Below are 13,459 nucleotides of genomic sequence, written 5' to 3'. Positions count from 1 at the left end.
GCTTGATAACTAGGTCTCGGAGGTGCATTATTTTGAATAGGGTTATTATTTTTATAGGAGAAGTTCGGGTGATTCCTCCATCCAGGGTTATAGATATTCGAATATGAGTTCCCTTGGGTGTAGTTCACTTGCTCAGAGTGGGTTTCGTTTAATAGACTGCATTCTGCAGATTGATGTCCTTTGGTTCCACATATCTCACAATCCGACGAAACTGCGGCTACAGTATTCGGGTTTATGCACATATGCTCGACTTTGAGGGCCAATGCGTCCATTTTAGCTTGCATCATGTCTATAGAGCTTAGTTCATGCCCTCCTCCTTGGGCTTCCTTCTTCTCAACTGTCGCTCGTCCGACTCCTCATGATTGATGGTTTTGAGCCATATCTTCGATGAGGGCACTAGCTTCAGGATAAGGTTTGTTCATCAGAGCGCTGCCTGCGGCAGCGTCGATGGTAATCTTTGTGTTGTAATGAAGTCCATTATAGAAGGTTTGAATGATTAACCAATTTTCTAAACCATGATGTGGGCATACTCGTAACAACTCTTTATATCTCTCCCAAGCTTCGAACAACGATTCTCCTTGGTTTTGGGTAAATCTAGTTATATGGTTTCGAAGAACGGCGGTTTTACTCGGGGGAAAATATCTAGCAAGAAAAACTCTTATAAGGTTATCCCAAGTCGTAATGGAATTGGGTGGAAGGGAATCTAACCATGATAGGGCTTTGTCTCTGAGGGAAAAAGGAAATAATCTTAAACGTATTGCCTCAGGAGAAGCTCCATTGGTTTTAAAAGTGTCTGCTAATTGAAGAAATATTTTTAAATGTTAGTTTGGGTTCTCAGTAGTGAGACCCGCGAATTGTCTCTGTTGCACTAGTTACAACAGGGATGGTTTAAGTTCAAAATTATTAGCTGGGATGGTTGGGTTTACTCTACTAGAACTAGGTTCTTCATTTGATGGTTGAGCGAAATCCTTAAGAGGTCTTTGGTTTTGATCTTCGGCCATAGCTCTCTTAATTCTATGAAAGAATAAACGTGCACGAGCGTAACGTTCAGGTTCCGCCAGAGGATATACTAAGCTTAAACTTCCGGTGCTGCGAGTTCTTCGCATTGACCGGTGGGAAATAGCCTAAGTCTAAACGATATAACAACAGGGAAATGATATTTGACGAAATTGGTCCCCGGCAACGGCGCCAAAAACTTGATGCGGTGTTTTTCGCAAGTATACAAACGCGTTAGAGTAATATAAAAGATTGTCGAATCCACAGAGACCAAGTGTCAATCTATCGTTATCTATTGTTATGGTCTTTATCAAAGGCAATCAAAATAGATGTTTTTGGAGTGTGCAATGAAAAGTAAAGTGTTGAATAAAGATTAATTAATAAAGACAGGGTCGAATGTAATTCACGTAATCAATTAATAATCCAAGTACTTGCTAATAGAATTACTTATGGGCAATGTTTCCTACTTTGAAAAGAACTAATTTAACAGAAACTGTCGCTTTCGCGTATTCAGAACCGAGTTGTACTCCCTAATCAAACCCTCTTATTGTCACTTATAAAAAGGCGCGCATTGCGTTAGAGTAGTAAACATATTTTTAAGAAATATAGTATCTTGACTAAGTTGAAAAGTATTATAACCTGGATTTCTTAACCAAAAGAGGTTTTCACGAACCAGACTCTAAACTTATAAACGCGTCCGAAAATAGTTTTAAAATCTCTTTTCTTCTTAAGTTAAAAACTCCTAATGAACTAAACAAAGCGCTTTCCCTGTTTTCGAAATAGTTAAAAACAATTAAGTTTAGATAGACGTTGGACGACTTTCGATCTTACCCAACGGAATTGAAGTGCGGGAAAACTTAAGTTGAAAGTTAAAATAGCCCTTAAGTGCTTCTATGAACAATTGTACGGATTATCGGTTCAATTACGATTCTTACATTCTAACCTTATAGATTTAGTTAGACATGGTAACGTAAAAGTGCATTAATTTAAATAAAAGTAGTGCGAGTGCGGAAAGTAAATAAAAGTAGTGCGAGTGCGAGGAAATAAATAATTTAAAGCGAGTGCGAGGAAATAAATAAAGTAAAGCGAGTGCGGGAAATAAATAAAGTAAAGCGAGTGCGGGAAATAAATAAAGTAAAGCGAGTGCGGGAAATGAATAAAGTAAAGCGAGTGCGAAGAAATAAATAAAGTAAAGCGAGTGCGGGAAATAAATAAGATAAAGACAAGTAATAAAAACCTGCTCCAATCGGAGGATTGAATAAATTACAAAGCGGAAATGAAAATGGCGGCAGGATTAACTTCCTTCCAAAGTGCTCCAAACTCGATTACAGACTCTATCACAGACTCGATTACACAATTGTGGTAACACTCCAATGTGAAGCGATTACCACTTTAAAATACTGAATATATGCCTAAGTGAAACAAAGTTGCTCTGAGTTTGCCTTTGCTCTAAGTTTGGATGATTGTAAAAGTGATTTCGAGTTTCTATTTATAAGCAAGTAAAAAGATGGAAATGACAAGGATGCCCTTCAACTTGAAAATGGGAGGGAAAACTTTTCCTCTTGTGGCGCCCGCCACAAGGCCATGGCGCCCGCCACAAGGCCAATCTGAGGCGCCTTAGTGGAAGTAGTGGGGAACGTGGAAGTTGAGGGAAGTTGGGCTTGGACACGTCATGACAGGGTCTATGGCGCCAGCCATGGGGTAGGCCACAAGTACAAAATGCTGAATTTTAGGGTTTTTAGCTCTTTTTCACTCCTTTTCTCGATCGGAGCTCCGATTAAAGTAAAAACCTGAAAACAAAGGAAAATATAACAATAACACAACAAAATAACAATAAAACAACTAGAATGCATGTGAAATCGGAGTCGAAAATACGGTAAATTTCAGTGTTATCAAGCATATTAAGGAATTGCAGGTTGTTTGCTTTACACCATTGAGACCTGAAGGAATCACCGAAGATCACATCAAGCTGAGAGCCTTCCCGTTTTCACTACAGGGTGCTGCCAAGGATTTGTTATATTATCTTGAGCCGAATTCTGTCACGACTTGGAATGATTTGAAGAGAGTCTTCCTAGAGAGATACTTTCATGCCTCTAGGTCTGCATCAATCCGAAAAGATATATGTCGTATTAGACAGGGAAATGAGTCATTGACTGAGTATTGGGAAAGATTCAAACAATTAGTATCCAGCTGCCCTCAACATCAAATTACCGAACAACTGCTTATTCAGTATTTCTATGAGGGATTATTACCAATGGATAGAAACATTCTTGATGTTGCTAGTGGTGGAGCACTTGTCGATAAAACTCCAGTTGCTGCTAAAGCCCTGATTGAGAACATGTCACTCAACTCCCAACAATTCACAACCAGAAATAATTCTATGGTCCAAACAAAATGTGTGAATGACATTCATGTTTCCTCTTCCAACAAGGCTTTAGAAACCATAATTGAAGAGCTTACTTCTTTAGTGAAACAAATGTAAGTGGGTAAACCTCAAACAACAAAGTTGTGTGGTATTTGTACTTCTATTGAACATCCAACTGACACATGTCCTATTCTTCAAGATGATTCGGTCACTCAGTTGCCTCAAGCATATGCAGCTAACTTTTTCAACCAAAGCAACAATCAGAAAGGGTACAACATTCCTGACTTGTCCACCAACAAATATCATCCCAATTGGAGGAACCATCTAAACCTTCAATATGGAAACCAGCAGCCCACCTAACAACAATTAGTCATACCCCTACCATAACCACAGACTACTCCACAAGTCTCCACCTCTGCACCTTTCAGACCTTCATTGGAGGATCTTGTCAAACAAATGGCTGTTAACAATCTTCAATTTCAGAAACAAACAAATTCCAGTATTCAGACTTTGCAGACACAGATTGGACAGATTGCCACTTCAATGAATCTCATGCAGCAAACCCAAGGATCAAACCAACTTCTTGCCCAAAAAGTTGTGAATCCAAAAGGCCCTAATGCTAATGTGAGTGCAATTTCCTTGAGATCCGAGAAGGTAACATAACAAGCCCCAGAAAAAAATAAAAAAATTCTTGAGGTAACACCTGAACCTTCTTCCGTTGTGATAGAAACTAAACTCTCTGTTGTGGTAGAAACTGAAAAAGAAAAAGAGAAGGAGTATATGCCACCAGTTCCCTTCCCACATAGAATATTGAAAAATAAAAGGACTGGTGATGGAGACAAGGAGAGAGAGACTTTAGATGTGTTCAGAAAAATGGCGGTAAACATTCCATTTCTTGATGTTATTAAGCGGGTTCCAAAGTATGCAAAATTTCTAAAAGACTTGCACACAAGTAAGAAAAGGTTGAAGGACAATGAGAGAGTAAATTTGGGACGAAACATTTCATCCCTTATCCAGCCTAAACATTCACCTGAAAAAACTACTATTTCATCCCTCAATCAGGCCATACCCCAAAAGTGCAAGGATCCAGGAACTGTTGCTATTCCATGTACCCTCGAGGATAGTAAATTCGACAATTGCATGCTTGATTTGGGAGCAAGCATTAATGTTATGCCTACTTTTGTTTATAATAACCTTGATCTTGGTCCTTTACAACATACAAGTTTAATTATTCAACTAGCGAACAAAAGTAATGCTCGCCCTATTGGAGTAGTGGAAGATGTGCTTGTTCAAGTTAATGACTTGATTTTTCCTGCAGATTTCTACATTCTGGACATGTATGGAGAAACAAATTCAAGAAGACCGCCTATCATTTTAAACAGACCGTTCATGAAAACGGCGAAAACAAAAATTGATGTCGACGATGGAACCATGTCCATGGAATTTGGTGACATTGTCGTAAAATTTAACATTTTCGATGCCATGAAACATCCCTTGGAGGAGCATTCTGTTTTTCATATTGAATTGATGTTTGAGTTGGTTGATGGCACTTTTTATGAATTGTTTTCACTTGATTTTCCATCTCTATTTGGGTTTGATGATGTTTATTCATGTGATGATTATACTGACACTAACCTTTGTGTTGTTTGTGCTGAGATTGATGCTGCCTTGCAGGGTGATAGTATAAACGAAGTTGTTTATGTGGCTGAAGCTCTTGACATTCCGGCTGCCCCAAATATACCATCCATTGAACAACCATATTCTTTAGAGCCTAAACCACTTCCCGAGGATTCATATTATTCATCAAAACTTCAACTTAAGCAGAAATATAAGAAGGGAATTGGATGGACCTTGGCTGACACTCATGATATTAGCTCATCCATATGTATGCATAGGATTTCACTCAAAGATGAAACAAAAGTAGTGAGGCAGCCCCATAATCCTTTAATTCTTGATGTTGTGAAAAAGGAGATCACTTTCACGTGCCCATTCAACACTTTTACTTATCAAAAATTCTTCTTTGATCCTGGAATACAAGGTGAAGACACTAATAAAAATTTCAAGGTCAATTGACACTACCCAAAGCTACTCCATGAGAACCCGACTTTGGAAAGAGATACTGTACAAGAGCTCTCTTTAGGAAAGGCTGCTTATGCAATTGCTTACCCTCCTTGACTCCTCGGGTGTGTTCTTTCCTTTCTCTCACTCTTATATTTATATTTATGCTCTTTCATTGAGGACAATGTATGTTTTAAGTGTGGGGGAGAGAACCATTTATTTGTTTTGTTTCTTTGTTTTGTTTTTAGTTTTTCTCTGTTTTGGTTTTTGTCTGCTTTCTTAAAAAAAAATTGTATGCTTTTTCCTTTGGGTTTTGAGTTACAATTATGAGTATTTTTCTTAGTTCTCCTGACTAAAGTCTTGTGGTGTGATGTGAAAAATTTGCTGTGCATTTTTAGTATGATAGGTAGGACTAGACTCTAAACTGTATATCTTTAGCAGTAGATCATTAACCCTGGTGAGTTTTGAGCCTTATATGGATAACATACAAAAATCCATCTCTTTCTTTCTTGTGTGATTCACTCATGTCTGTTAGTCTCTAGAACTTGAATTGACTCTTGTTGATGTTGTTGTTTACTTGTGCACACTGATATGATAAAGACAATTTTTTTTAACCAGTTAGCCAAAAAGCCAATCCTGAAATAATTTCATCCATTGTTTGAAACCCCCTTGAGCCTATTCTCCCTTTTTTGTTTAAAACTCATTATAAGCCGAGAAGTGAAAAACAATATTATCATCCTATTCAAAGGGTTGAAAGAGTCTTGTTTGGAGTTATGTGGGGTTGAATAATTATGTTTGTAATATTTCAGAAGATGGCAGAAAAAGAAAAAAAAATAGAAAAAAAAGAGAATGAAAAAATAGAAGGATAAGAGGAAGAAAAAGTAGAAGGATAAGAGGAAGAAAAAAAAGGAATTATGTTTGTAATATTTCAATACATGTCAATACATACTCCTTCGAAAAAAATTGAATAAAAAGAGGAAGGAGAAGAGAAAACAATTGCTATAAAGTTGTTCAAGTGAATGAAATATTTTATAAATTCAACTCCCACAGTTTCTTTCAAGTCTCTTTTATCTCTTTGAATTTTAGCCTAGCACCCCTTAAGATTTATCTCACCCTTACCTTGGTCACGTTACAACCAAATAAAAGTCTTTTTGATCTTTGTGTGCATGTATTTCAATTGTGGATGTTATAGTCTTTTCAAGCTTATGGTAGTACTAATTTTCATGTTGTGCTTTGAGTGTAAACAATTAATCTAAACATTTGAGAGTTGGGTGAATTATATCTTGTGAGGATCTTACTGCTGTTGATGTACTTTTTGATAATCTATTTTTCTATCTGCTTTGAATGTCACAAAAAGTTGCTTACTAACACCATATTCTTGAAGCTTAGACTTAGAATTATGCTTATACCTTGTATCTTGAAAACTTTTGGAAGTGCATGCTCTGGTTTCTTTCCTTTTGTTTTGAAATTGTAATTTTGCTCGGAGTGCAAAAGTTCAAGTGTGGGGGAATTTGATCAGTGCATTTTGATGCACATTCTTCTATAATTGTACTTGGGCATTTATCTAGTTTATTTTGCTTATTTTACTATTTTATTAAGTTTTTAGATTTAAGTTCATGGTTGCCTTTAATCTATTCTCGTTTGCTATTTCCAGTTTTAGCGGTTATTTGATACATGTCCACTGTTCGGATCATAACTTGAGCTACAGGATTCCGTTTTGCAAGTTCTGACATGCGTTGGAAAGCTAAGAGAAAAGCCTATAACTTTTATGTTGAAGCCAAAAGCTGATTCGGAGTGAAGACATCTCAAATAATTTGTTGAAGTTTCGTACTTTAGGAAATATTTTCTTTTGGGCCATTTGTTGGGGCGAATTTAGGTTTTCCAATCCAATTTGAATTATTAGTGAAATCCTTATTCTGTTTAAAAGGGCAGCCGCGATACTGTAGCAAATACAGATTATTCACGATAACTTTTTGCTTTTGTGCGATCATGAAGAGGAACTAATCTCCTAGAGTCAATCTGTTGTAACCGAATTTCCAAGGCTTTGAGGTTTTTATTCTATCAATTTAATTTCGTTCTCTTTCAATTTTATTCTATGAAATTTCATTTGCTTAATCTGTATTTTGTGGAATGGTTTTGATTAAATTCGTATGATTGCATTCCTAACTATTAATCGCCGTTTTCGTCGCTTTGTCGTTAAATTGCGTTTGTAAATCGTGTTTGCTTAATTCACGAATGTATTTATCCGTTTGCTTAATTCAGATTATAGGAATATAAATCTGTCATATATCTATTGCGCTTGTCAATCAAATTTGAATCGAATAGAGATCGAAGCCGCTTAGGAAATTGGTAGGTAAAAACCAATGATTAGTCGGAAACCGAAAACAGTAGATTGCCTTATTTTATAATCGCTTATTTTAATCAGTTTTTTTGCTTTGTTTTCTAAATCGACTACTAAAACATAAACCCCCCTTAAATCGATTTCATTAGGTTAAGAATAATACAAGAATCCTTGCGATACGATACTCGAGGTGTCGTTTCCCGTTTACTATATTTTATTACTTATTTTTGACCCGTGTGTGACAGCGGATCAACTATCAATTAATCACAACCAATGATTTATTTTAAAATTTTGTTTTTTATTTTAAACACTTCAAAAATAATACAAATAAATAATTGTAATTTCATTGATATTATAAAACTTTTTACCCATATAGCATATAACAATTAATTTCTTTATTTATAATTAGTTTAACTTTAATATATTACATTTCGGAGTAGTATTTAATTAGTTTATTTTTATATTAGAGATTGATTATTATGTATTATTAATATAAAAAGTTTTCTATGATAAATTTATCACTGTTTTCTCCGTTCCTTTATAAGTGTCATTTTCTTCACAAAAAAAATAAAATTATTTTAATTGTTATTTGTAAAGTTTTAGGTATTATTAATTGCACTTTTATCAAAATTATCCCTACATAATTATTATATAGAAAAAAGTAAAATAAATATAATAAATACTTAAGGATATTATAGATAAAAGAAAAATTATTGTTTGAAAAGTGACAATAATAATTAGTTTTTTTATTACGTGTAATAAGTAAAAAAAAATGACACTTAAAAATGAATGGTGAGAGCATTTATTTATATTATTTTATATGGTTAATATAAAAGTCAAACCCTCTATAAGATTCAAAATCTATCATTAGATGACTATTTTTTTTTGTATGTATTTTAATTAAATTCTTTATTTTTTAATGTATATTTTAATTAAATTCTTTTATGTTTTTTTTATAAAATCTATTTCTAAACATTTGGCTAGTGCGATGCATCAGATAACACACTAGTTATCTTATTAAACTAATCTAAAAACTATCAGTATTAGTTTATTAATTCATCTCACACGTGTCTTAGGTCACTAATTTCCCATAAATTTTCTGCATCTCAAGAACTCCCTAGTTTCTGGGCTTCATCATCTTCGTTGCGGAAGAACGTTTGTCTGAGTAAACTTGCTTGGATTAATTTCTCAGAGAAACGAAAATGCAATCCTTGTCACTCAGGCTGGGTAAGAGGCTCTCCGATGCTTCGAAGCCTCACTGGAGAATCTCATCAAACCTCATCGCCCACGCATCAACTACCTCTTCCTCCCCTTCCCCGCCGTCACCTCCGATCTCCGCCGCCACCAACGACACCACCTCCGCTCTTAACAACCTCCTCACCGCTCCATGGTTCGCCTCTCAAACCCGCGGATTGACTTTCTCCGGATCTGATGTAAGTCTAAATCATTTCTCAGATTCCGATATGATTGCTTGTTACGTTGTCTAAGATATTCGCAATTTTGTAACCGTTACACTGTGATTGCATGCTTCAATCATAATTTGAGACTGTTCTACTCGTGTTGCAGGTTAGAGTTGGAAATCTCTTTGAAAATCGAGGTAGCTTTTGACGTTTTTTTTGTTATTCTGTTTTGCTGCAACTACTCGATTCGCTATATTTTTAGTTGCTAACAGTTTTAATTTGGATTTTTGTTACGGTGGATGTTGATTGAATCTATATGGCTGCTTTCAGGACGCGCTTACGAGGTGATTACTAAGTATTTCATAAATTGAATGTGAAATAATGTTTTAATTGAAGCTTATTGTCTTAATCTAATTTCGTGTTTGGTTATCTGAACTGTATTAGGTTCTTAAGCTATATAACTCTCATGAAGGAACAGGAAAAGCTGCTATCAAGGTTTACTCAATTTTCTCTATTAACCCTCCATTCTTATATACATGCACAATGCTAGTACTTAACAGACGTCTTATTGAATTTTATTACTGTTGCATCTTATATTTTGCCATCTATTTATTATAGTGATAGGTGTCTGATTAGTACTTCAAGTAGAATGTTCTGTTCTAGGTGCATGTGTATATACTAAACTGCCTTTAACAAGGATAAGAGAATTAGTAGGGTGGATATTAAGGGTTTATTTGGACGAGCTTTGTCAAGCATGATTCTGAATTAAATTGAGTTTGATTAACTAATTTGGTTGATATTGAATTTGAAGGGAAGTGATTCATGTTTGGATGTTTTTACTTTGAATTTTGAAAACTAGATTGATGTAAAACAGTGGAAACTTTTAAATCCAGCACGATATGACTCATAGTCAAACCAAGGTTTGAAGGAAAAATAAATTTTACTCGATTCCGATCAAACATATGTAGTCTTGCTAAAATCACATTTGATGGAAACCAAATCAGTTCTCATGGTTTCAGTCCCACATCAAGTGTTAACAGATTATTTCTGTCATTCAAAGGAACTGTTATTTCTGCAGGCTTTCATCTCATGTGGCATTAAGTTTTAACTTTTTAGTGAAGGAGAAGCTTTTTAGCCATTATGTTTAGGTATAATCATATTGGGAGTTTGTGGGGGCCTCTTTAATATACATCATTATACTTAAAACCAACTCCTTGTCTCCACTATTCACAATATGGCGTCCCTTGATATTGTACTTCATCTGCCCTTGGTTTCATAAGCAATTGTAGAACTTTTTTTTCTATTCCTATTTATGAGAAACACATTGAAGCATGAGAACTTAATGTAGTACATAACACTAATACCAATTTCCTTGGATAATACTAACAAATTAACGCAGAGGTTTTCTTATTGATCTATTTGTACATTTACTGGCGCATCAATTTTATTGGGATGCATCTGTCGAGCTGTTCAACCTGCTTGATTTGCATTGAGATAACACAAACGATAGAAAATAATTTCTCACTGAAGCAGATTCATTGAGCATCTCAAATAGTTATATTGTATGCTTTGGTTAAGTAATTATCCATTTTAATGACCTACACTGTGTTTAGGAGCTGAATGTTATTCACTATATATTTGGTCTGGTGCTGGTAAGGGTAAATGCTCATGTTTTGTTTATTTATGTGAAACAATGACTTGCAGGTTCCACCTCACACCGTAGCTGGTTATGCCACAGTTGCCGCTACCACAGAAGATGACATCAAAAGGTTAGTTGGTGTAATATGACAAGTATTTGATTGTAAAACTGGTTATCGTTTTTTTCTGCATCACACTATCGCACTGATGGGTTGGATTATTGTGTTGATTCTGTTAGCATTCTTTAGGAGCCATGTCAGCTATAATTTTGAAAGTTTGACTGTGCATGATTTCTGTCATTTATATTATAAATATAGATATATTATTAGATAGGAAGGGGAAAATACAAGAGAGGACAAGGTATCCTCCAAAATAAAAGTGATAATAATATTAGGTACAAACTCGTTGTAAACCTCAACACAACAACCCAAGGAGAAAATGCAAAATTGAACCACCCACAACTGCCCTAAAATTCTCCTAAGGAACCCCCTCCATAGAATACCTGCACTGAAAGTGATAGACTATGCCAAAATAAGCACCACATAATACTCCCTTTCCTTAATTCCTTCTATTATTTACTGTTGTTGTTAATCCTTGAAGTTCCTGTACCACCTTAAATAGACCACCTTCACCTCCACCTCCACCTCCACCTCCTTACCTAACAGATTAACCAACTTTATCCCCATTGAATTGAGAAGTAATTGTGGGTCAACAAATACCTTGCAGTGCCTAAAGGCGTAATAGAAATAACTTCTTCATCCAAATTGATTCCTTTCACTTTATCCAAAATGTATCAGCTATTCCACATCTAAGCATGGCAGATCTCCCTTTCCAATCCAGCATAAATAGAATGACCTCCTTGAAGACTTAATTTTCCTTACAGGTATTTGCCCCCTAAAGAGTAATGTTAGCCTCAACACTTGTTGAGAAGAAGCTTTTTTGTACTTACTAAGTTTCCATCATAGTCATGAAACTCTTCATGGATTTTTTTGCTGATTATAAACCCAAGATTATTTTCATCACTTTCATCATTCCGTTGATCACCCATACCTTTAACTCATCCGAACACAGACCTCCACTATCTTCATAAGATAAATAAATGTCATCTTCATCACATGATAAATAGATAAATCCATTTATCTCGATGATGCAAAGGTAAAATCTTCTCTAATCAGTCCTGTACGAGTCTGGTAGAGTTTAAACTTGAATTACCTGTCACTATTAGCAATATTATTTAACTGCACTCCCATCTTTGGGTATAGAGAAAATTATAAACGTGGCCGCCAGAAGAAACTGCTTTTGAATGATCACTTTAAGAATTGTAATAAATAGCAGTATCGTCCTTGTGATCAGAAGTTGTTGGAACACCGCCAAATAGAAATTTTGCATATGCTGATACACATCCATCTTAAAGTTCTCTTACCAACTGAATCTATGAAGCTGAAATTTAATTATTGTACTCGTGCTGGCTAGTTATCGTAATAACTTTTCTCATAAGTGACAGGGGAGACATGGGTTGGCTTTTCTGGATTAAATTATGCTCTGGATCAATTTAAAACTTACAGCATATAGGGTTGCTCTCAGCATAGGATATACAGCTTTATTGAATTCCTTATTCCTTTATATATGGTTTTAAAATTTATCATGGGGGTTGATGAGGATTGATGACCATTGCGGCATGGGCACTCTTTCAGTGAGTTTTTGTGGTCATGTTGATGGATATTCCTTGATTGTGTCCTACCATTGGTTAATATTATGTAGCTAGGTGTTGCAATAGAATTTGTGTTACCTTCAACATGAATGTTTGTTAGCATATAGGTTGTTGTGATACATACATCCAATGGAAGTCAACTTTATGTTTTTGGATCAGATTTGTCTTTTCCTACTATTTATTTGATAATAAGCCTGTTTTAGTCCTTCCTTGCTGGTGTTTTTATTTTTATCCCTTGGCAATTAGCTTTGATGTATGGTATCCATATTTACAGATGCTTCACTTTCTGTGCTTATCTTAATATTTGGTTTTGTTATGCAATGCCAAAAGGAGCATCGGTTTGGGTCTTATTTCTTGAATTTGTTGACAGAAAGAGAAACACCGTGACACTTGTGAATTCCATGAATTTCCCTTTTTGATCAGATCTGGCATTTAGTAGATGTGGTTTGGATGTTCGGTAGTTCCCACTTATTCTTAACCATTGGTTGTCATTTATAGGAAGGAGCGAAACAGTGGATTGAGGAATCAAGGCCTAAAGACAAAGAGAGAGCAGCTCCTAAAAATTACTGCAGCTGTTCCTCTTCTCTTAGTATACCCAAACGCCTATTCACTGCTCGCGGCAAATTTCTTCGTATTCTGGCACATAAATGCAGGGATCGAAGAGATTTTGGCAGATTATGTTCACCATGAAATGACCAGGGAATTTATCTTCATTTCTCTCAGGTTGTTCCTGATAATAGCAATTAAGGATGTTTTCTTAAACTTCGTATTTGTATGATTGGGAAGAGCTTGGGTGCTGCTGACATTGGCTTACAATAAGAGCTCCTTGAGGGGCAAACTTGAGAAACATGTTGAATAGTTTTTGTCGCCTCTCCAACTTAGAGGCAAGGCAACATGATAAGTTCAGGATTTATCAAAGTTAATGGATGAATTATATTTTGCATGACATA

The 13,459-nt window shown here is 35.5% G+C and overlaps 1 protein-coding gene and 1 non-coding gene across 2 annotated transcripts; both read left to right on the top strand.

Annotated features, from left to right (window-relative positions):
* Positions 1–510: 510 nt before the first annotated feature.
* Positions 511–617, top strand: LOC127088383 (small nucleolar RNA R71). Its single transcript, XR_007790221.1, has one exon. It is a non-coding gene; the product is annotated as a small nucleolar RNA R71 (small nucleolar RNA).
* Positions 618–8,750: 8,133 nt separating this feature from the next.
* On the top strand, positions 8,751–13,459 carry LOC127083575 (uncharacterized). Its single transcript, XM_051023888.1, has 6 exons — positions 8,751–9,193; positions 9,327–9,357; positions 9,491–9,504; positions 9,605–9,655; positions 10,865–10,929; positions 13,008–13,459. The coding sequence occupies exons 1-6, from the start codon at positions 8,963–8,965 to the stop codon at positions 13,285–13,287; spliced, it is 672 nt and encodes a 223-aa protein (XP_050879845.1). The 5' UTR covers positions 8,751–8,962; the 3' UTR covers positions 13,288–13,459.

The sequence above is a fragment of the Lathyrus oleraceus genome, chromosome 5, assembly GCF_024323335.1.
Source record: "Lathyrus oleraceus cultivar Zhongwan6 chromosome 5, CAAS_Psat_ZW6_1.0, whole genome shotgun sequence".
Lineage (NCBI taxonomy): Eukaryota > Viridiplantae > Streptophyta > Magnoliopsida > Fabales > Fabaceae > Lathyrus > Lathyrus oleraceus.
Note: the sequence above shows the minus strand (reverse complement) of the source record. Positions and strands in the feature narration are given on the sequence as shown.

What these genes read in the sequence shown, in the direction of transcription:
- LOC127083575 (XM_051023888.1), top strand. Translation starts at nt 8,963, where the DNA reads ATGCAATCCTTGTCACTCAGGCTGGGTAAGAGGCTCTCCGATGCTTCG. An exon ending in TGACTTTCTCCGGATCTGAT is followed by an intron (nt 9,194 to 9,326) that starts GTAAGTCTAAAT and finishes CTCGTGTTGCAG; the next exon opens with GTTAGAGTTGGAAATCTCTT. An exon ending in ACAGAAGATGACATCAAAAG is followed by an intron (nt 10,930 to 13,007) that starts GTTAGTTGGTGT and finishes TGTCATTTATAG; the next exon opens with GAAGGAGCGAAACAGTGGAT.